Source organism: Canis lupus, chromosome 12 (genome assembly GCF_048164855.1).
Source record: "Canis lupus baileyi chromosome 12, mCanLup2.hap1, whole genome shotgun sequence".
In the NCBI taxonomy this organism is placed as follows: domain Eukaryota; kingdom Metazoa; phylum Chordata; class Mammalia; order Carnivora; family Canidae; genus Canis; species Canis lupus.
Genome location: NC_132849.1, coordinates 28,054,714 through 28,077,662, shown reverse-complemented (window position 1 = coordinate 28,077,662; position 22,949 = coordinate 28,054,714). Strand labels below are relative to the sequence as shown.

Below are 22,949 nucleotides of genomic sequence, written 5' to 3'. Positions count from 1 at the left end.
GCGCCGGGGCCCCTACCCCTGAGCTACCCGGCGCCGCCGCACTCCGCACAGATGCCAGGGCGAGGCTGCAGAGGGGGCTGGCCCTCCCCACGTGGACCCCCTCCCCGCCGGGGGCGTGGCCGCCCGCGCGGGCCCGGCCAATGAGCGCCGCCGCTGGGCTCACCCGGTTGGGCACGCCGGCCGGTGGGGGCTGCGCCACCCGGGGGCGGGGCTCCGGAGCCGGGGCGAGGCGCGGCGGGTCACGCGGGGCGCGGCGCCGGGCTATAAGTAGCGGCCAGCGGCGCGTGCCGCCAGAGTGATGGCTGCCGGCGCGCGCTGCGTGCTGCTCCTTCTCGGCCGCTGAGGCGCCCGCGGGTGCTTCCCGGGTGGGTCGCCAAGCCCCGCCGGACCGTCCTCGGAGCCTCCGCCCGGGCCGTCGCCTCGTCGCTCACAGGTGCGTGCGTCCGTGGCTCCAGCCCCCCGCCGCTACCTGCTCCCGTCGTCTCCCGCTCGGCCCTCCGTTTCCTCTGGTGAGTGGTGGCGCCACCTTGGAAAGGCTTTCTTCTCGCTGTGGGGCCGGGCGCCAGCGCCGTGGCGCGGGACGCGGCCGGATCCTCGCTTCGTTTCTGCCCTCCTCCCTCCCCCACCCCGCCGGCCCGCCCGCCCGCCCGCCCGCGGGCCTTTTTGGCGGTCCCCGGGCGGCGCGCGCGGGAACGGCCTTTTTCCGGTTTTCGTGGGAAGGGCGCGCGCGGGCGGGCTGGGCGGCGGGCTGGGCGCGCGCCGGCCGAGGAGGTCCCCGGCGCCACGTGCCCGCCGCCTGGCGCGCCCTGCTCGGGTCGGGGCCGGGGGGCTGCGGGCGGAGGACAAGGTCTCCCCCGGCCCCCCCCCCCCAGCCGCGTGGGCCAGCGCGGGGCGCCACTCCGGTCCCCCAAGGGCGCGCTGCTATTGTTATTTTCTCCCCCCTCCCCCCAGGATGAACTTGCGTCCTTTCTCTTCTCCGCCATGGAATTCTCCTCGCTTTTAGCCCTCCAGAGCCAAAGAAACCCCAGACAACAGATGCCCATACGCAGCGTATAGCAGTAACTCCCCAGCTCGGTTTCTGTGCCGTAGTTTACAGTATTTAATTTTATATAATATATATTATTTATTATAGCATTTTTGATACCTCATATTCTGTTTACACATCTCGAAAGCCGCTCAGTAATTCTCTTATAATTAAAAAACAAAAAACAAAAAAAAAACAAAAAAAGAAAACAAACCACTAGTCTAGAGAATGGCATCTACCGTGGCAACGCTGATTACCAGTACTATTGCTGCTACTGCTGCTTCTGGTCCACTGAAGGTGGACTACCTATGGATGCTGATCCTGGGCTTCATTATTGCATTTGTCTTGGCATTCTCCGTGGGAGCCAATGATGTAGCAAATTCGTTTGGTACAGCTGTGGGCTCAGGTGTAGTGACCCTCAAGCAAGCCTGCATCCTAGCTAGTATCTTTGAAACCGTGGGCTCCGCCCTACTGGGGGCCAAAGTGAGCGAAACCATCAGGAAGGGCTTGATCGACGTGGAGATGTACAACTCGACCCAACAGCTGTTGATGGCCGGCTCCGTCAGTGCGATGTTTGGTAAGTTCTTTTTATGTATTGCCCCTTAGGGGTGGGTGAGCAAATGGGTAGGTAGTTCCATTTCTGGGCTCTCCTTTTCAGATTTTTTTTTCTTCAGAACGTACTGCAGTCCTAGGAATTTTGTCATTTAATGAGACTTGCCTGTGTTTCAGGTTCTGCTGTGTGGCAACTAGTGGCTTCGTTTTTGAAGCTTCCCATTTCTGGAACCCATTGTATTGTTGGTGCAACCATTGGTTTCTCTCTTGTGGCAAAAGGGCAGGAGGGTGTCAAGTGGTCTGAACTGATAAAAATTGGTATGTTTAATTCTAAATGGTTTTTAAATTGTATTTTTTATTGGAGGGTTTTAAAATTTTTATTCTTGTTCTGTGCTACCATGGCATTATGTCAAATATATGGTGTAAAATGGAGGGATAGGAAGTTTTGAAGATACAATATTAAAATTTAAAGTGGGTTTTTTCTTTTGGTTTCTGATTTTCATTAGTTGACTTTTTTTTTTTTTGTTAAATGTGTTCTGTTCCAGTGATGTCTTGGTTCATCTCTCCACTGCTTTCTGGTATTATGTCTGGAATTTTATTCTTCCTTGTTCGTGCATTCATCCTCCGTAAGGTAATCTTTCACCTCTTTTATGACCTTTGATGGGATTCAGACTGCTGGCATTCTTGCAGATATGATTGGTATGGGTTTGGAAAATTAAAAAATTTATGTTCGGTATATGTCTTATATGTTGCTGAGTTCTCTCAAAGAAACAAGTTTTCAATAATCAAGAATGCATTCAGGAACGGAAAATTGAATGAGTACTCTGGTGTGCCAAGTAATAGGAGAAGCTGGGAATGAAAAAATAAGGAAATTTATTCAGGGTGGCTTTGTACAGGTGTTTGCAGATGATTGCTTTACCTAAACCATCATATACAATCCAGTTTGACTTATAAGCTTGAGGTTCAATGAGTCACAATGTCTCTTGTGGCTTTTTTTTTTTTTTTTTTTTTTTAAGCTAATAGTTAAATTGAGTAGTTTGGGTCTCCAGGTAGTTAGTTTTGATTATCCTAACCAGTTTATAAGTTTCTAGGTGGGGACTCAGTCTCTCACAGTGACTTGAGTAATTTCTTAGACTAGGTAAAAAGAGCCAGTAAAGGTAGTTTTTGGTTTGTTTTGTTTTTCTTGGCAAAAAAAAAAAAAAATTCCAGATAGTCATTTAATTTCCTGCCCCATTTGAAAATCCCTTTTGAGTGACCCAATAGCATTTCTTTTATCAAGAAGTCTGATGCTGGCTCCAAAATGTAGACAACAAGGGATGTTGTTGCTGGACTGAGTTACTTACTGAATAAGAATAAATGCATTTTTCTCAGGAAACAAAGTTGTCCTTTTTCTGAGGTGAATAGCTCTTAACGGTCCATTGTAAGTTCTTAAAAATGCTCCTAAACTGTAGAAATCTGAGTGAAGGGAGATAGGTAGCTTAATCCCAAGGGGTAAGAATATATTCAGACCCACTTGTTTGGACTAGTTGTAAGCTGCTGTAGGGAAGGGTTTGTACCTCTAGAAATAATGACTGATAAGTTGATTCATGAATCACTCTTCCTATGGCCTGAGTCTGGCAGAGTATAGCAGTTGAATACTTGGAAAATTTGAAACGTGTAGTTGGTTGTAATTCGAGAGTAAATAGTTCATTGTTACTACTAATGGATTAGAAGTTTGGTATTGTTCTACTTCGGAAACAAGTGTGATGAGCACCTACCCTCTCAATCCCCACAACTGCCGTACCATATAACATGATTCTTAGATTTGAGGCTTACCAGTAGTCATAGGTCAGATTTTTCAATGTTCTTATTGTAGCCATATAGCCTGCTCCATACTAGAGAACCAGGAGAATTAATAGGATCCCCTGTTAGGGATTCCTGCTTTATAAAAGTTTTACACTGCGTCTTTGTTGATTATTGGGAAGCAGATTGTTCTGATTCTGGGGAGGCTTTGTGTATTACAAGACAAAACAAACTTGTCTTCTTTTTTGGAGGGATAATGATGGTGCTCAGAGATGTGAAGAGGGATTTTTAGTGCCCAGGATTTCTCATTTGAGAAATGCATGGCAGGTATTTTTTTACCCACAATTGAGAGCTTAAGTTAAATATGTTAACTTCTTAACTATGTATTATTCATGTGGGAATGAGAATGGACATGATCAAGAATGATTGGAATAGTGTTTAAAACGATACTGATTTTGAGGAACTTCTTTATCTCCAAACCCCCCTTTCCTTGTCATGGCCCAATCTATCAGTGAGTTTTTAGGTGATGAATGTGAATAGTTCTGATTACTGTTAGATTATAAATCCCAAGAAAAAACCAACTTTATGCTAGTAAGCTAAAGTCTGAATATTTGACCATTTAGATGCTTTCCAACTTAAGATTTTATTTGGGGAATTAATATTAAAATTGATTTTTCAAAATTTTCTGTTTTTTGAATGTCTGTTCAAGGGTATTGGGTAGTCTAGTAGTAGGAAAAACCAGAAAGGAGGTGAGGTACTTCTCCTTAAGGACTGGGGGGCAGTAAACAAGAAATAGGGGAAAAGGGAAAGTTTTCCTGTGGAGTATTTAAATGCTAGTCAGAGAAAACTGGGTTCTTCAGCATTCTCCCTTTTGTTAAGAATCCCATTAAATCTAGGACATCTTTTCAAACTCAGAGGAGCCTTTTTCTTTAGACAAAGGCTTGTGGAAACATCCAGTATGTAAACAATGGGCTAGTCTGGTTGAAGACAGGGAGTTATGAAGATCTTCTTTTCACATCGCACATAACTGGATGATGAGATATTTACATTATTTCCAGGTAAAGTTTCAGGTGCATGTCAGATGGGTCATACAGTAATAAAAAATACTCTAAAGTTGTTAGCTGTGGTTATCTCTTGTGTGGGACAGAGACGAGTCGGGAGGAAGCAAAAGGGAGGACACAGTTTGTTTTATCCCCTCCCCTCCCAGCCAATTTATTATCTTAGCCTTTTTTTGTTTTTTTTTTTAAGATTTTATTTATTTATTCATGAGCGACAGACACATAGAGGCAAAGACATAGGAGGGAGAAGCAGGCTCCCTGTGGGGAGATCAGTGTGGGACTCAATCAGGGATCCCGGGATCACGCCCTGAGCCCAACGCAGATGCTCAACCATCGCTGAGCCACCCAGGCGTCACTGAACTTAGCCTTTTTTAAAATTATGAGCCTGTGTTTCATAATAAACCATAGTAGTATCATTCATTCCCTACCTTCCCCCCAACTAATTAATTATTGGCTACCTTCAGGGAATATATAATTGGGCTATATAGAAAAACAAAACATAAGCTACTGCCGACTCTTATTAATTTGATTCAGTACCATATTACCTAAAAGTATTTGAAAATCTGTTAAGGGATGCCTGGGTGGCTCAGTGGTTGAGTATCTGCCTTCGGCTCCGGTGATCCTGGAGTCTGGGCATCAAGTCCTACATCAAGCTCCCTGCAAGGAGCCTGCTTCTCCCTCTGCCTATGTTTCTTCCTCTCTCTGTGTGTGTCTCATGAATAAATAAATCTTAAAAAAAAAATCAGTTGAGAGGTCCCTATATAATGTTTATAGAACCCTAACAGGTTTTGGCTTTGGGGGGCTTTTAAAACCATGGATAGTTCTTAGAAGAAAAATGCATGTACGCATCAAATTTATAACTTTATTGACTGTCCTTGGAGTGTGATCCACCCTGTTGAGTTATTCCAGGATTCTTAACAGTTTCTAGGTATAGAATAGTTATTGGGCATAAGCTATTTTTATTTTACTTTCCTATTTGTAGCATTTATTTGTTTGTATATTTATTTATATATTATATATGTATATTTAAAGTATGGCTACCTAAAATTCAAAGTGGTTTTCTGGTTTTCATTGCTAAAGTATGGAAGCTAAAATTCAAAGTGGTTTTCTGTGAGGGCTCATTTCTACTGATTTGGAACAGCATCTTCTGTTGAGTGCATCTCTGGCCTCTACCTCCCTCGTCCTAATGTCCGATTACCCTAATCAGAAGCTTTATTTATTTATTTTTTAAATATTTTTTTTTTAAAGATTTTATTTATCCATGAAAGACACAGAGACCGAGACACAGACAGGGAGAATCAGGCTCTATGCAAGGAGCCCGATGTGGGACTCGATCCCGGGTCTCCAGCATCACGCCCTGAGCCGAAGGAAGAGGCTCAACCGCTGAGCCACCCAGGTGTCCCAAGATTTTTTTTTTTTTTAAAGGTTTTACTTATTTACTCCTGAGAGAGACAGAGAGAGAGAGAGAGAGAGGCAGAGACACAGGCAGAGGGAGAAGCAGGCTTCATGCAGGGAGCCTGACATGGGACTTGATCCTGACATGGGACTTGATCCTGACATGGGACTTGATCCCCCGTCTCCAGGATTCCGCCCTGGGCCGAAGGCAGTACTAAACTGCTGAGCCACCAGGGCTGCCCAAAAGATTTTATTTTTAAATACTCTCTGTGCCCATTGTGGGGCTTGAATTCACAACTCTGAGATCAAGAGTCACATGCTCCACCGACTGAGCCAGCCATCCGTCCCTAGTCAGAAGATTTAGAATCACTTTGGGTCTTTTTCTCAAGATTTTCTTTTGGATTGTGATCAAGACAACATTAAACCTTTGGATAACATCTTCAAAGTTTAGTCTTTCTGTATATTCAAATCTGTGTTCTCTTGAAGTGATTGATTTTAGTGTGTTTTCCTGTAGAATTATTACACATTTGTTGTAAGTGGAACTCTTCTTACTTCTAGTCACACTGGCCTTGCAATTCCTTAAACATTTTGAGTTTTTGCCTCAGGGCTTTTGTACTTGCTGATATCTCTGTCTGGAACATTCTCTCCCTCCCCCCCAAAGTGGCTTGCTTTTTTTTTTTTTTTTCCACCCTTAGGTATGTACAGAGTTTGTTGACTTAACCACCTATGTCTTTGTACCCCTCATAGTCCTAGTGTGCGTCTCCTTCCATCACTTCCCCTTATCCTTTATTTTCTTCATAATATTTATTGCTACTTTATTCTGTACTGGAATGTAAATGTAAGTTCTCTGAGGGCAGGAATTTTGTCTCATTTATTCCCATATTTTAGTGCCCAGGATAGTGTTCTACAACAGTCTGTTTTTTTTTTTTTCAACAGTCTGTTTAATGAAGAGGAGACTTAGTGTACAGTTGATTTTTTTTTTTTTTAATTTATTTATTTTGATAGAGAGAGAGAGAGAGAGAGAGGCAGAGACACAGGCAGAGGGAGAAGCAGGCTCCATGCACCGGGAGCCTGATGTGGGATTCGATCCCGGATCTCCAGGATCGCGCCCTGGGCCAAAGGCAGGCGCCAAACCACTGCGCCACCCAGGGATCCCTGTACAGTTGATTTTTATCTTTGCACTTTGATAAACATTAATAATGGCATGTTTATTGATGTCTAGAAAAGATGGTTGCAGGTAAATTCTGCATGTTTTGGTTTTAAGAAATCTTTGCAGACATGGTGAGAAATGTCCTAACATCTCAGTCTATTTCTTTCTTTTTAAAAATTTTATTTAAATTCAATTTTGCCACCATATAGTATGACATTCAGTGCTCATCTAATCATGTGCCCTCCACAGTGCCTGTCATCGTTTCTGATTCCCCCCACCCACCTCCCCTCATAGTCTATTTCTTGACATCTTTTACAAACGTATAGTACTTCTCAGATGGATGTTCAGATTTACATCTGGATATCAGGTACCTTAGAACAGTGGGTCATGGGAATCCCTGGGTGGCTTAGCAGTTTAGCGCCTGCCTTTGGCCCAGGGCGTGATCCTGGAGTCCCGGGATCAAGTCCTATGTTGGGCTCCCTGCATGGAGCCTGCTTCTCCCTCTGCCTGTGTCTCTGCCTCTCTCCCTCTGTGTCTCTCATGAATAAATAAATAAAATCTTTAAAAAACAAAAAAACAAAAACAGTGGGTCATGAAACTGATTGAGATATTCCCAGTCATTGGTATAGGTAGCCTTGTTAGAAATAGCACCCCCTCCCCCCAATAATTAAAAAGAAAAACAAGTAGAAACTTAAATTTAGGTAGATGTAAAAGATGAGATCAGCCTTGGTAGGGAGACTTCCAGGAACAAGGCCAATTGGGTTTTTCCTACTATTATGGAGGCCATTAACTGGCACTATAATTCTTGAATCTACCCTTTTACAAGGTTCTGTGGAAATAACTAACACCTTTTAAGGTATTGATCTTCATGATTTTTTACAGGCAGATCCAGTTCCTAATGGTTTGCGAGCTTTGCCAGTTTTCTATGCTTGCACAGTTGGAATAAACCTTTTTTCCATCATGTATACTGGAGCACCTTGTAAGTACATATCAAAATATTTAAATGTGAATTTAAAGTTGTTTATAAAACTTGCATTAAATGCCCAATTTACCCCTTTTTGCTTTACAGGGCTGAAATCTCCTAGAAGGTGGCTGGCCTGCGCCCATTTCAGAAGGCTGCAGGCTAGTGTATGCTGAGTTAACCTAGATAGTTTTTCAACCAAAGAGACCTGCTCAGATTCTAAATCACTACAGACCTTTACTCTTTAGTCTTCACAGGATCCACCGATAATATGATCTTCTCCCTCCCTTTTTCCTATCTATTATGCTAAAAAATACTGGAATTATACTGACCTCGACTACTGACTACTGAAGAGTCATTAGTTATATTTGGTCTTCAATAATCGGTCATTTAGGACTGGTTTGCTGGATATTCTCATTTTTCTCTCCCAAATGGAGCTACTTTGGTTTCTAAGCACTAAATTTACTTCCTGAATCTGCTTGAATAAGAAGAGTTGGGATGTTTAACAACTGGTCTAAGTACACTTGGAAGAAGAATTTTTGCAGCTATGAGGAAATAATTTGTGAGGATATAAAGATTGAAATGATTACTTTTATTTTGGGACTAAGGCAAAGTATGGATTAAATTATACATGTTTAATTTAGCAACTGAAAAAGATCAATCACTTGTAACAGATCAGGACAGTACATGCTTTGATCAGTTCAGTTTTGCTCCCTAGGGTCATTTGACTTGATGGTCAAGTCAGTGACTTTAGATCTTTTGATTGTGACCCACTGGAAAAAATACATTGTACATTGCTACCCAAGACACACGTGTAGAGACAGAGAGGAGGGAAAAACAAAATAGTATTTTTTTTTAAGGATTTATTTATTTATTCATGAGAGACACAGGAGAGAGGCAGAGACCTAGGCAGAGGAAGAAGCAGGCTCCATGCAGGAAGCCCGATGTGGGACTCGATCCTGAGATTCCAGGATCACATCCTGGGCTGAAGGCAGATGCTCAACTGCTCAGCCACCCAGGCATCCCAACAGAATAGTATTTTGAAGCTACTTACCCTCACGATATGCTGTATACTCCTATTTTCAGACAGTTCTCTAGCTTTTTTTAATGCTCATTGGGGCCCACTAAATTGATCACTTTTCTAATAGATTATAACTTGCTTCTTAAACTTCACTGAAGTAATAAGTCACCAAAAATGGAATTAGCTAAGTATTTTTAACCTTGTCTTTAATTTTAGAATAATTAGGAAAGAAAATGGACAACTTTATGAGAATATTGATCCTACTTAGGAGATAAAGATTCCTTAACCAAATGGTACAGGCAAAGAAAAACTTGGATGCTACATTTCTTTTGTTTTAAATTGACTGCTTCGTGCTAAACTAAAAAAGTCTTGTGAGGCTCTGAGCACTGATGTTTTAACTGGTAAAGCAAAGCTCATAGTTCAGTGAAATCAGAAACGTAAACTTTCAATTGTTTTTGAAGAAGGAACTTGGAACATTTTCTGTTCTTTGTGGATCATTTACAAGAAAAATTTCCCCTCTTATTTTGAAACCCTTTTGGACTTTGAATATAGGCAAATTTAAATTGTGATAGAGATTTATTAAATTTCATGTATATTTTAGTTTGTGTGACTAATCACATGGTTAGAATTGATAGGAATTAAAATGGAAAGATTTATAGTCACTATAGAACCTTTAGTTTTGAAGAGACTATAATTTATATCTGATTTTTAAATATCAATCATTGGGACAATAGATTTTCCATTTTATAAGTAATTTAATTCCTAATCAGAATAAAAAGCAAAAGAACTGCAGGTAGCCAAGCTATTCTTGGATGAACTATAGATTATTATAACATCTTTTAGGCTTAATAGAATTCTATAGTGCGTTGCTTCTGTCATTAGTCTAGGCTAGTAGCTTGGAGTCTGTTGGCATTTGAGTCATAAGCAGGTGAGGAATGATACTAATGATCCCAAAGTCAGGTGAAAAGTAGGCAAGTCTCTAAGATAGGGCTTGTTAATGAAATTACCACTAAACTATTTTCTTTTTGTGAAAGATAGCCCTTTGAACTATTCTTATCTTTTGATAGATAATATTCTGGTTTTCTGTATCTTAGTTTGATAATGTCTCCTAAGAGATAATCTCGTTAAAGGATTTTACTGGAGGGTAATACAATGGATGTGATAACTTCCACAGAGAATTCTGTCAGTATGACAAATTTGACTCTTGGGGACCCTTTCTTTTTTAACATCAAAATCTGTATGTGCAAACATAATGTGTGGCAGCTACCATCTGGAGTTTAGGGAGTGGAACACTTCCATTTTTTTTTTCCATAGCTAGTTGCAGATCCTCAGTATAGTGATCCTTATTCTCTACTAAGCAAAGAAAGGAAAAGAGCTAGTTTTCGAAGGAGGTTGGGATACTTGAATCTAACAGGTGTGGAGAGTGGGCCAGAGGTGGAGGTGTGGGTTTCAGATGACCATGGGATTTTTCTCCCCTCCTGAATTTGTGTAGTCATTAGCACTATAAACCCTGTGGACCTAAGGCTGGTAGCAGTTAGAAAAGGGTGATGGGCTGGCTTGGGGAACCCCAGAGTCCCCAGAGGAGGGTTTACACATTGTTGCAGGGGGCTGTTGCCCTGGGGTTTTCAAGATGCACCATTTTATCTCCTAGTGCTGGGCTTTGACAAACTTCCTCTGTGGGGCACCATCCTCATCTCGGTGGGTTGTGCAGTTTTCTGTGCCCTTATCGTCTGGTTCTTTGTATGTCCCAGGATGAAGAGAAAAATTGAACGTAAGTACCAAATTGTGACAGATCATTTTAACTAGCAATGTGCTTGTTTCTTCTTGTGTGATCACTTAATAAAAATCCACTATTTGGATAGATTGGCAAAGTCAAAATTTTAAATGAGATTTCAGGATATGGCTTATTGTCCAAACTATTTTTGTTGACTTGTAATGACCTGAGATCTAGTCATAAAGAAATATTTGACAGTGCTGGGGACAAACTGTTTATTTAACCTACTTTTTAGTGTACCTTGACATCAGTTGCTGGTAGCAAACAGAGATGTAGCTTAACATTAATTGGGAAGTGTGAAGATATTTTAATGTGTTAATAGGGGTGTAGGTACGAAATATTGTCAAGGAGGAAACTTTGTCCTAACCTCTTCCGTGTGTAACTTCAGATTTAGACATGCAAAGCTGAGTCACATATTAATATCTGACTTTAGATTTGGCTAATTCTCAAAATTGTAGCAGAGATTGTAGAGGCAGACATTTTCTGTGTTAATGTGAGGGAATCATTAGACCATTACTGTGTGTGGTAGTAGAGTGTAATTAAATGGAATAAATTTTGTCAGTGTCTGTCTTCTTTATATCTTGTATTTATTTCCTTATTGGCTAAGATCTGTTAGAATAATCTTTTTCTGCCCTTTTCATTTGCAAATGCTTGGTTAGTGATTTCAGGTTCCTCTTCGGGAAGTGGAGGGATGCATGGACTGCAGGGGCACTAGGAAGAGTGCTGCGTCACGCAGCTGCACTGAGGTGGCTCAGAGAGGCTCTAGTCTGTGCTAGCCTGCTTGGGCCGAGCGCATGGTGGGAGTGAGGCTTACATGACTTCCTGACCTCATTTTTCCCCTGGTTTGGGAGAAGATGAGACAAATCATGCTAATGTTTTATGTCCTGGTCTGTAGCTTGGTTGTGATGCCTGAATGAACATGTAATCAGGGCATTTAGAACCGTAAGGCAGAACCTTAAGGCATACCTGTGTTTTACAGAGCTGGAAATTCAAGGTGGCAATCTTTACTGGCATTGAGCTGTGTTTGAGGTCATTCCTCTTTTAAAAAGAACATGAATTGGACGCAGTGTAAATTTTCAATCTCTCAGCGTCATGCTTTTGAGGTACCTTTCACCTCAGAATGGGTCAGCAGGGAACCTAGGAATGGTTTTTACCCTTGTAATACCAAAACCTTTGTTTCGTAAAGGAGAATACACAGCAAAGCCCATAAAGCCTAAAATATTTTACTGTCTGGCTCTTTACTGAAGAAGTTTCTGATTTCTGAAGCATTGCTGATTTCTTCCCAAAGGAGAGATACATGATACGGCAACTGAAGTAGATAGGGAAAATTATCCTGAATTTTCACTGAAATATATTATTTTGAGATGGATTTTTTGGGGGGAGAAGTGAGATATGAAACAAGTGAGTTTGGTCAAAACCAAATCAAAAACCCCTTTTTTTCTAGGAGAAATAAAGTCTAGTCCTTCTGAAAGCCCCTTAATGGAAAAAAAGAATAGCTTGAAAGAAGACCATGAAGAAACAAAGTTGTCTCTCAGTGATATTGAGACCAGGAATCCCATTTCTGAGGTAGGGTCTGCCACTGTGCCCCTTCGGGCTGTGGTGGAGGAGAGAACAGTTTCGTTCAAACTTGGAGACTTAGAGGAAGCTCCAGAGCGAGAGAGGCTTCCCAGCGTGGATCTGAAAGAGGAAACCAGCATAGACAGTGCCATGAACGGTGAGTGGAGTTTCTTCAGTGGGGAAAATAGAATTTTACTTGTTACTTGTACTGGTGAGGAGGCTCACTGTTTGGACCTGATGCTCTTTGTATTTAGTGTTACTGTTTTGGTCTTGGCCAGGGGCAGTGCAGTTGCCTAATGGGAACCTTGTTCAGTTCAATCAAGCCGTCAGTAACCAGATAAATTCCAGTGGCCACTATCAGTATCACACCGTGCATAAAGATTCTGGCTTATACAAAGAGCTGCTTCATAAATTACATCTTGCTAAGGTGGGAGACTGCATGGGAGACTCTGGAGACAAACCCTTGAGGCGCAACAATAGCTATACTTCCTATACCATGGCAATTTGTGGCATGCCTCTGGATTCATTCCGTGCCAAAGAAGGTGAACAGAAAGGGGAAGAAATGGAGAAGCTGACATGGCCTAACGCAGATAGCAAGAAGCGAATTCGAATGGACAGTTACACCAGTTACTGCAATGCTGTGTCTGATATTCACTCGGCATCCGAGATGGACATGAGTGTCAAGGCAGACATGGGTCTGGGTGACCGAAAAGGAAGTAGCAGCTCTCTAGAAGAATGGTATGACCAGGATAAACCAGAGGTGTCTCTCCTCTTCCAGTTCTTGCAGATCCTTACAGCTTGCTTTGGGTCATTCGCCCATGGTGGAAATGATGTCAGGTCAGTTGACTTGGAATCTCAGCATCACACTTTCTATTTTTATGTCACTTATCCCCTTTATAAGGCTATGCTGTGGCTTTGGTACTCAGACCACCCCATGGAACATAAATAGTCTAAAGAGGATGTGGTAATAGCAGTTACTGACTTAATAAAATATGCAGTAAAATTTCTTTTTTTTTTTTTTACCAATTGTGACTGGCACAGTTGGTAGAACACGTGACTCTTGATCACAGGGTTGTAAGTTCGAGTCCCATGTTGAGTGTAGAGATTACTTAAAAATAGTCTTTAAAAAAAATTCTTTTCCTTTAGAGATTACAAAGAATGTTACTGTAGATGATAAACACGGATATTCTTCATGGAGAGAGCTTCTTGTTTATTGAGATAGGATCCAGTTCTGTGATAGTAAATTCTGTGGACTGAGATGAAAAACTTAAAAATCACTGACCTAGGTAATGAAGTTGGAGGCTGTTAGCCTCAGTTCTGTGGTTTGTAAATTGGTCATTGGAACCTGAGTTCTAGGCTACCTGTTGGAAAATAGGCCACCAAATGCATGGGATTTTTTTCTGCGAGCAGCTTTCATTTTCTTCTGCTATGCATGTTAGGGTTCCATTTATTTCTATTGAAAGGACCATTTCCTAAATGAGCTTGACCACTTTGCTTTAAATAATCTAGTAGATCATTTAGCAAACTGGACCTTGCCGAGTTCTAGTTCTGCCTGAAAAATCATCTTTGTCCTCTTTCTTCTTTCAGCAATGCCATTGGTCCTCTGGTTGCTTTGTATCTGGTTTATGACACAGGAGATGTTTCTTCAAAAGTAGCAACACCAATATGGCTTCTGCTTTATGGTGGAGTTGGTATTTGTATTGGTCTGTGGGTTTGGGGAAGGAGAGTTATCCAGACCATGGGGAAAGATCTGACACCAATCACACCTTCTAGGTAAGTTGGTAAAGCAGATCTTAAGCTAATGCTCATTTTCTTAGGGTGTGTAATACTATGTAGTATTAACACACAATTGTTCAGCTAATGTAATCCAAGCTTGTGTAGGTTCCTGATAATTACTCTTGTTGTGAACTTTTTAGATTTTTATATATTGTCTGGCCCTTATGCATGATTTTGGTCAAATATTCATCTCTGGTGGTCTCTTAAAAATGTAACTTTTCTGAGAAGGGGGTGTGTGTGTGTGTGTGTGTGTGTGTAGTGAATAGCTCTGTATACTTGTCATTTATTTGTCTTAGGAGCTAAGACTGTTTATTAAATTCTTCATAATAAACATGCAGACTTTAATAATGGGCTTCCAGTAAAACTTAAAACCTCAAAACATTAAAGAAGAGGGAAGAGAGCCTGATTTAAAGTAGATTTCAGGAGCTATATAGCAAATTAAAGATGTTAGTGAAGATTTTGTCTGAGTAGAGCACAGTAAGATTGTGTTAACTTTGAGGTAGGGTTAGCTTATAAAACAAAAACAACTTCCATTCTTGACAAGTAATCTTTTTATGTCTTCAGTGGCTTCAGTATTGAATTGGCATCTGCTCTCACTGTGGTAATTGCATCAAATATTGGTCTTCCCATCAGTACAACACATTGTAAAGTAAGTGTAATGTATACGTACTGTGTCTATTGGATGGTTCTAGTAATACTTTTGTTTTTTGTTTTTAAGCGTGATACTGTGGTTTAGAAAGTTTTATGCAATTGAAGTCTTTGAAGAGTTTACAAATTTAGGACAAATGACCACAATAACGTAAAGGCTTATAATTTACAATTCCTTGGGTCAGTACTCTTATTTAAGCCAATAATGTATGTGATCCCCAAATGATGGCAAAAGTCCGTTTAGCCCATCTGTAAGGCTTACTGGGCTATCGAAGGGCAGCATGATTTATGGAAGGCATATATTCATAGCCTCTCAGAACTGAAGTACTAAGAATCTTGTTGAATTCTGAAGTTGCTTGATGGCCATATAATAACTGTAGAAAAAGGAAGAAACTGGCTTCCTTGAGGCAATTTAAGTTGGTTCGTCTCATGGAGCCTGTGAGTCATCCTTTTTCTTCTAGGGTATCTCCAGGTGATTGGCTATATGAGGTCTAATATCTGCCCCCCTCTAAAATGATGTTTGGAAAACTTGAAAATTAATTTATTAAAAACAGTCATTATTAAAGCAGTTGATTACATTCCAGTAGCTCAGGAAAGAGGAAGTGTTTTCATATTTTACCCCAATTAACACAGATTTAATGATTGGATTTTTATATTGCCTCCATCTTCCCATGAGTAATCTGTTTCTTAACCTGTTACAGACCATCTTTCATGGAATCTGTCTCATCCAGCAGACTGGGGCGCCTTACCTATGTAGGGTCATATGTCTGTTACCAAAATATCATTGGCCTTTACTAACCAGTTTCCTTGATCCCCCTTTCTCTGCTAGGTGGGATCTGTTGTATCCGTTGGCTGGCTCCGATCCAAAAAGGCTGTTGACTGGCGACTCTTCCGCAACATTTTTATGGCTTGGTTTGTCACGGTCCCCATTTCTGGGATTATAAGTGCTGCTATTATGGCACTCTTCAAATATGTCATCCTCAGAGCTAAAGCTATTTGAGATTAAAATTCATGTCAATGTTTGGGGCCACCTTACACATTCCTGCTCCTTTGAAGAAGGATCACAGTGTTACAGAAGACCGACAAGAGTCTTTTTAAAGTTTGGGAGCTGTGGGAGGGAAGTGTTACTTGTGCTATAATTGCTTTTGTGCTAAATATGACTTGTCTCAAACTTAGCTATGTAAAATAGCCAGGTTTCCACTGGTTCCTATTGAGGTCCCTTTTCCTTCTGGGCTGTGAATTCCTGTACATAATTCTCTACTTTTTGTATCAGGCTTCAATTCCATTATGTTTTAATGTTGTCTCTGAAGAAAACTTTTTTTTTTTTTTTTTTTTAAACAACCATTCAGAGCCATTTGACAATGTGCTCTGTTTTGGTGGTTTCACCAGCTTCTGCCCTAACATGCACAGGGACTTAACAACAGAAACATAACTGAAGCTTCCCTTGTAGTCTCTTAGAGAAATAGAGCCATTTGTACTCTGCCCTCCTGTCGGTAGTGGCAGGTTCCATTGGCATATGTGGGAACTTCTTAGAGGGACGAGGTTCTTTGGACACTGAAAATTTAAGTTAGTAGTAACTTCTTTGCAAGCAGTTCATTGACTATTATTGCTAAAAAGAAGTAGGAAGAAAAAGCCTTCTGGCAGTCTGGGTTATTTAAGAGTTCTGGCAGTGTGGGATGGATGAATGGAGTGGAATATGAACTTTGGACAAGTTAAATGGGACAGCCTTCCATGTTCATCTGTCTACCTCTTAACTGAATAAAAAAGCCTACAATTTCTAGAAAATTTTGTCCTCATGGTTTTTGTTCTTATTTGAAGCATCTGGACTCCAAATGAATTAGCCCTAGGCCATTTTTAGGAGAATGTGAATATCTTAAATGGGAACTACCGACCCACTTAAGTTTCCCCCCACTCCTCCTTGTTAAGTTTGTGATCACAGCATATATATATATATATATATATATATATATATATATATATATATATATATATATATATTCGACTGTTGTAGCCTTTTGGCATTTTTCCTTGTAATAGCACAGTCTAGATACTTTCATGTTAGCATGTATAAATCTACTCATTGTTTGATAGCCACAAAGTTTTCCTGTTTGAATGGTCTGTTTTACCAGATCCTTTAGAGTGTTCCTAGCTTTGCTGTTATGAAGGATGTTATGAAGGATACACACATGGGGGTGTGTGTATGTGTATAGAGCTCAACTTATTTAAAAATTCTGTGTTGGGTTGAGTCTTTTTTTTTTAAGATTTTATTTATTTATTCGTGAGAGAGACAGAGAGAGAGGCAGAAACATAGGCAGAGGGAGAAGCAGGCTCCCTGCGAGGAGCCCAATGTGGAATTCGGTCCCAGGACCTTGGAATCATGACCCTGAGCTGAAGGCAGACGTTTAACCACTGAACCACCCAGGTGTCCCGGGTTCTTGAGTCTCATTCCTTTATCAGAACAGTTTATGAAAAATGCTTTGCTTTGCAAACTAGGTTGAAAGTTCCTGTCCTGAGAGTTGTGCTTTAAGAAGAGCTTTTGAGAAGCCACACTGTACTGCATAAAGCTATGCCTGCCTGACTTAATGCCTGAGAGAGAGATTAGATCACTGGTTGGGTACACGCCATAGACTTGCTGAGTCAGTATTCACCATTTAAGGTCAGACACTGGGCTAAGCTTTTCATCTACATTTAACTCTCAGGACCTCTTTGAGTAGGTCTTTTACAGGTGATAGAACCGGCCTGGGGAGCTCTATCTTGCCTAGTATTACATGTTAGCAGAGAATGGACATCAGTTGTAGCCTTTGGGGCTGGTGGAATGTAGCCTTGTGACTTTTATTTGAGGAAGGAGGGAGGGGGCCCTGTATGGTAAAGAGAACTTAGCATTAATCCCTGAACTGAAGGTTTTGGGGGAGACACTCCTCTTAGTTTTGGTATTAGCTTTCTTTCCTCGTGACCTGACACAAGCCTCGATCCAGTTTTCCTGTGATGAAATGAACTCTCTTGAGCATTTTCTCCTTGGCTTGGGAGAGAATAGCTGAGAAAATACTTGAATCAAGGATGTGTTTCTCTAGGAAGAGCAGCTAGATCTGGGGAAGAGGAACCCCAAGAGCTAGGAAGAGACCAGAAGAAGTTTGTATTTCTGGATACAGTAATAACCACTGCCATGGGTTGGGGATACATGCTTTGGAGAACCTTGGTGTATGTTTCTTGGGCATAGATGTCTTTTTTTAAACAACGTTTTTAAAGTCAAGGTTGTATGTGTGGTTATGGAGGAGTCGTGATTCAGTAAAGCTTATAACAGAATGGGTCTCCCACCACCATCTCTCTTTTCCTGATGCTGCTCCACTCAGTCTTTTTTTTAAAAAAGATTTTATTTATTCATGAGACATCCAGAGAGAAAGAGGCAGAGACACAGGCTAGAGGGAGAAGCAGGCTCCATGCAGGGAGCCCGACTTGGGACTCGATCCTGGGTCTCCAGGATCTCTTAGCTGAAGGTGGCGCTAAACTGCTGAGCCACTTGGGCTGCCCCACTCAGTCCACTTGGTATTTGCCTCAGTGTTGCCGAATGATAACATGTTTGTAAAACTACTTGACCCTTGGATGCCTGGGTGGCTTAGCGGTTGAGCATCTGCCTTTGGCTCAGGATGTGATCTCGGGATCTGGGATTTGGAAATAATAATTCCCAGGTCGGGCTTCCTGCATGGAGCCTGCTTCTCTCTGCTTGTGTCTCTGCCTCTCTCTGTGTCTCTCATGAATAAATAAATCTTAAAAACAAAAAACAAAAAACAAAAAAAAACCACTTGGCCCTTCCAGCTTTTGGCTTTTGCCTTCCCATTGTGGAAAATGATGAAAAAAAAATTTTTTTTTTTTTAAAGATTGTATTTATTCATGAGAGACACACAGAGGGGGCGGGGGCAGAGACACAGGCAGAGGGAGAAGCAGGCTCTGTGCAAGGAGCCCGATGCGGGACTCAATCCCGGATCACTCAGGAGTCTGATGTAAAGTTTCAGTTGTCTTTAACTTTTACCATACACTGACCCAACCTCCCACTTTCACTGTATAATTGGGTCTTAATTTTGCTAAGATTATACTTGTATTTAGAAGCTGTTACTGAACTTCTGAGCTTGTTTTGTTTTTCTTTCCAAATTCATTTATTTGAGAGAGAGCACAAGCGAGAGGGGAGCAGGAGTGGGAGAAGCAGACTCCTCACTGAGCAGGGAGCTGGACTTGGGGCTTGATCCCAGGATCATGACCTGAGCCCACGGCAGACAACCGACTGAGCCACCCAGGCACTCTGATTTTCATATATATCTTAATTGCCAATGTTTTTTTCTTGCCTCATGCCAAAATTTTGTTAAGTGCTCCAAATTTTGGTAAGGTTCTTGATTTCCTACCTGTGGTGTGAAACTTGTTTCTTTGTAATACTGTTCTCTGCCTTTCTCTTCTGCTCTATTTGAGAGATCTAAATCTCATCCATTGTTTCACCTGAGACACTGAGCTATTTGAAAAGCTGAGAGGGGTCAGCTGGCTGTAGATTGCTGAGGTGTTGATACCAAACTATTCCTTTTGTGACAGATGGAGACTTTTGAGAGTTTATGAATAGAGTTTTTTAAAAATAACTAAAAGAAAACACTGGAACTGCTCATTGGCCATAGTCTTTGCCTTTGTAATGATTGAGCTTTAATGTAAACCTGTTTTGTTATATTCAGAGATGATGCTGGATTTCTCTCATCTGAGCATGCTGTGGTGCAATGCAGAATGCTACTTATTAAGAGGACAAGATGGTTATTTTCTGGAGACTGCTGATATAGCAAGGTCTCTCCTCCCATAGTATTATTGCTAAAGACCTAGATAGCAGGTTTCTAGTTCCCATTCATTCTATTTCTAGAAGCAAGCAAATGTTCTCTAATTGCAGGCTTGGGCTGAATGCCTCAACAGTGTTTCCCACTGTGCTAATTGGAAAAATATAATTCTGAACTAACTGTGTCCTGCTTTGCAAAATAATAGTTGGCAGCTGAGTTGCCACTTTGGTTCCTAAAGTAAAGTGGTGCTTTTTAGGTTAGCTCTAAGGATAATGGATCTTTGGAAATTCCAGGGAGAACTTTTTTTTTTTTTTTAAGATTTTATTTATTTATTCATGAGAGACAGAGAGAGAGAGGTGGAGAAGCAGGCTCCATGCAGGAAGCCCGATGTGGGACTCGATCCTGGGTCTCCAGGATCAGGCCCTGGGCTGAAGGCGGCACTAAACGGCTGAGCCACCCAGGATGCTGCAGGGAGAACTTACGCTGTGTATAAGGACCATTAGAGATCAAGCTTCAGCCCATACGAACTCAGTGCCTATTGATTTGGTACCTTTTTCTAGGAGCTTTTATTACATTTAATTTCAATTAAAATTTTTCGGGGGGCAGGTTCTGGGAATGTAAATCAATATTTCCCATTAGTTGAACAGTCCTAGGAGATGCCTTGTATGTACTTTATTGATTTGGAAGGGAGATAATTTTTTTTTTTTTTAGCTAAGATCTTGGGCTTCTGGCAAGCTTTCCATCCACATCAAATATGGTTAGCCTTGCCAGCTTTTTGGGAATACTGTCAGCTTGTGTGTATAGAGTTGGTGTGACACTTCTGTTTAGAATCTTTGGTTTTTCTCAAGAGTTCCTGTTAGAGTCACTGTCTAGTATAGAGAAGGGCTTTAAACTCCAAAGTTTCCTTTGGAATCAGAGGTCTTAAAGGCAGTTGATTACCTCATGTGTGCAGTATAGTATAGTGGTTAGGAACATAAGATCTGGAGCCACATTTATCTGGGTTCTAATCCCAGCTTTAGCATTTGCTAGTTGTATATCTTGGAGGCTGTTTAATCTTTCTAAGCCTCAGTTCCTTGTTTAGATTGGTGATAATACTGGTACTTATGTCACAGGATTTTCATGAGGTTTATATGAAATAATGCATGTGAAGTGTGTAATGCCTGACACTTCATAAGCCCTTTGTAAATAATGTTAATGGATCTCATCCTCCAAATAAATATAGGTAATTTTCTTGATGATGTTCAACTTGACATGATAACCTTTCCTCCTTGACTGGTGGGACAAATAATTTTTCTTAACTCGATCATCATTTCTTTTTTCTTTTTTTTTTTTTAAGATTTTATTTTTTTAAATTTACTCATGAGAGACACAGAGCGAGAGAGAGGCAGAGACACAGGCAGAGGGAGAAGCAGACCCCATGCAGGGAGCCCGATGTGGGACTTGATCCCAGGTCTCCAGCATCACGCCCCGGGCTGCAGGCGGCGCTAAACCGCTGCGCCACCAGGGCTGCCCTTGATCATCATTTGTTTTTCTTTTCTTTTTTTAAAGATTTTATTTATTCATGAGAAACACACAGAGAGAGGCAGATAGAGGGAGAAGCAGGCTCCCTGCAGGGAACCCGATATGGGACTTGATCCCCAGACCTGGGGATCACGCCCTGAGTCAAAGGCAGATGCTTAACCGCCGAGCCACCCAGGCGTCCCTCTATCATCATTTCTTAAGTCTAAAATAAAGGACCTAACTTTGGAGTGTCTTTGAGGAAAAGTATATAGGACTCTATAAATTGGGATTAGATTAAGCTGAGTGACAGGAAATCCTAAGAACAGGGAAAAAAAGGTGTTTTTTTTTGTTTGTTTGTTTTTTATAATGGCTGTTAAAGGGGCATGGTGGTCATTGGGATAGATTCTATCTTTCCTCATCTTCAGCATGGGACTATTACCTCAAGACTTAAAGACCCAAACATGCCAGTTTTCTCATTGGTAATATTGTTTGATTACTTAGTCTTAATGAGCAGGAAATGCAAGTAGTTTAAATGCCTTAGTAAGATATGTATACATGCTGGGGTGGTGGTGGGATATAAACCCCACTCTTGGTACTAATTTCTGCCTCTGAATCCAGTCAGAAGACAAATCATAGGTGTTTTAACAGAGAATTAAAGAGCTAACAGTGCAACTGAAATGGCAAAAGGCAGACACAGCAGTATCCTAGCAGTAGCATACTGGGAAAACAAAGATAAGACGTTGGAAATATTAAAACCTTAGAAGCAGAAGAACCCCGGTGAAGGTGAAGCTGAAAAACTCAGACCTCTGAGGAATGGTTGCTGTGGGCTGGAGCAGGGCCCGAACCATTGAGGGCATGCTGGCGTATAGTGACTAAGGTCTGTGAAGAGGGCTGATTCTGTGAGGGCTGCTGTATAGGAGGGGATTGCTGCTGTCCTAGTGAAACGTTCCTTCACCAGGAACAAGAAGCAAGCAAGGGGGAAGCTCCTTCCCCCCTGGTCTCCTCCTAACTCCCCCTAGTGGCAGACTGCAACAGAGAAGCAGCTGCAAGCCAATGTGATTGGGGGAGTATGTCTCGCATCATGTGTCCTGCACCCAATATCCCCACAAAGCTTAGAGGCTGAGATATGAGCTTATCCAACACTGGGGGTGCCTGCCAGATGTCTCCATTTTATTTTACTTTCTAGAGTTTTATGAATTCTTTTTCAGATTTTTTTTTAAATAATTTCTATACCCAATGTGGGGCTCAAACTTACAAACCCATGATCAAGAGTTGTGTGCTCTACTGACTGAGCCAACCAGGTGCCCCAGATTTATCCATTTCAGAAGAATCTTTGGAATTAATACCTGATCAGTGGAGTGAAAGATTGTGTGACTGTCCTGTGCTCTAGCAGTCTTACACTCAGTTGCCTTAGTATCCACTGATGAATGTAACTTGAATCAATTACCACTAAGATGGTTGTAAAATGGTGATTTTGGGGGCACCTAGAAGGGTTGGTTAAGTGTCCAACCTTTTTTTTTTTTTTTTAAAGATTTTTATGTATTCATGAGAGACATAGAGGCAGAGACCTAAGCAGGCTCCCTGTGGGACTCAATTCCAGGACCCTGGGATCTCGCCCTGAGCCAAAGGCAGATGCTCAACCACTGAGCCACCCAGGTGTCCCAAGTGTCCCACTCTTAATCTCAGCTCAGGTCTTGATCTCAGGGTCCTGAGTTTAAGCCCCATGCCCGGTGTGGAGCCTACTTAAAAATAAAATAATGGTGATTTTCCTGTTTCTCATTCCTTATATGTTTATTAGTTGACATTCTTTGGTAAAGGCAAGAAAAGAAAGAACCTTTCTTCTCTTGCCATAGGAAACGTGGTTTTCACTTGGGTGGCCACATACACAGCTGAGTTGGAGTTCTAATAATACTTAAGAGCTGGGATGGAACAGACACTGGTGTAGGCAG

General features: G+C 41.5%; 1 protein-coding gene across 2 annotated transcripts; it reads left to right on the top strand.

Annotated features, from left to right (window-relative positions):
* Positions 1-270: 270 nt before the first annotated feature.
* On the top strand, positions 271-16,483 carry SLC20A1 (solute carrier family 20 member 1). 2 transcript variants are annotated; one of them, XM_072770200.1, is made up of 11 exons: positions 271-509; positions 952-1,601; positions 1,754-1,894; positions 2,122-2,207; positions 7,844-7,940; positions 10,595-10,714; positions 12,162-12,431; positions 12,553-13,111; positions 13,862-14,047; positions 14,615-14,699; positions 15,528-16,483. In XM_072770200.1, exons 2-11 carry the CDS (start codon positions 1,253-1,255, stop codon positions 15,696-15,698), a joined length of 2,064 nt encoding a protein of 687 aa, XP_072626301.1. In that variant the 5' UTR covers positions 271-509; positions 952-1,252; the 3' UTR covers positions 15,699-16,483. The 2 variants fall into 2 exon arrangements, with proteins under 2 accessions (XP_072626301.1, XP_072626302.1); XM_072770201.1 differs by having other exon boundaries at positions 290-433.
* The last annotated feature ends 6,466 nt before the right edge of the window (positions 16,484-22,949 follow it).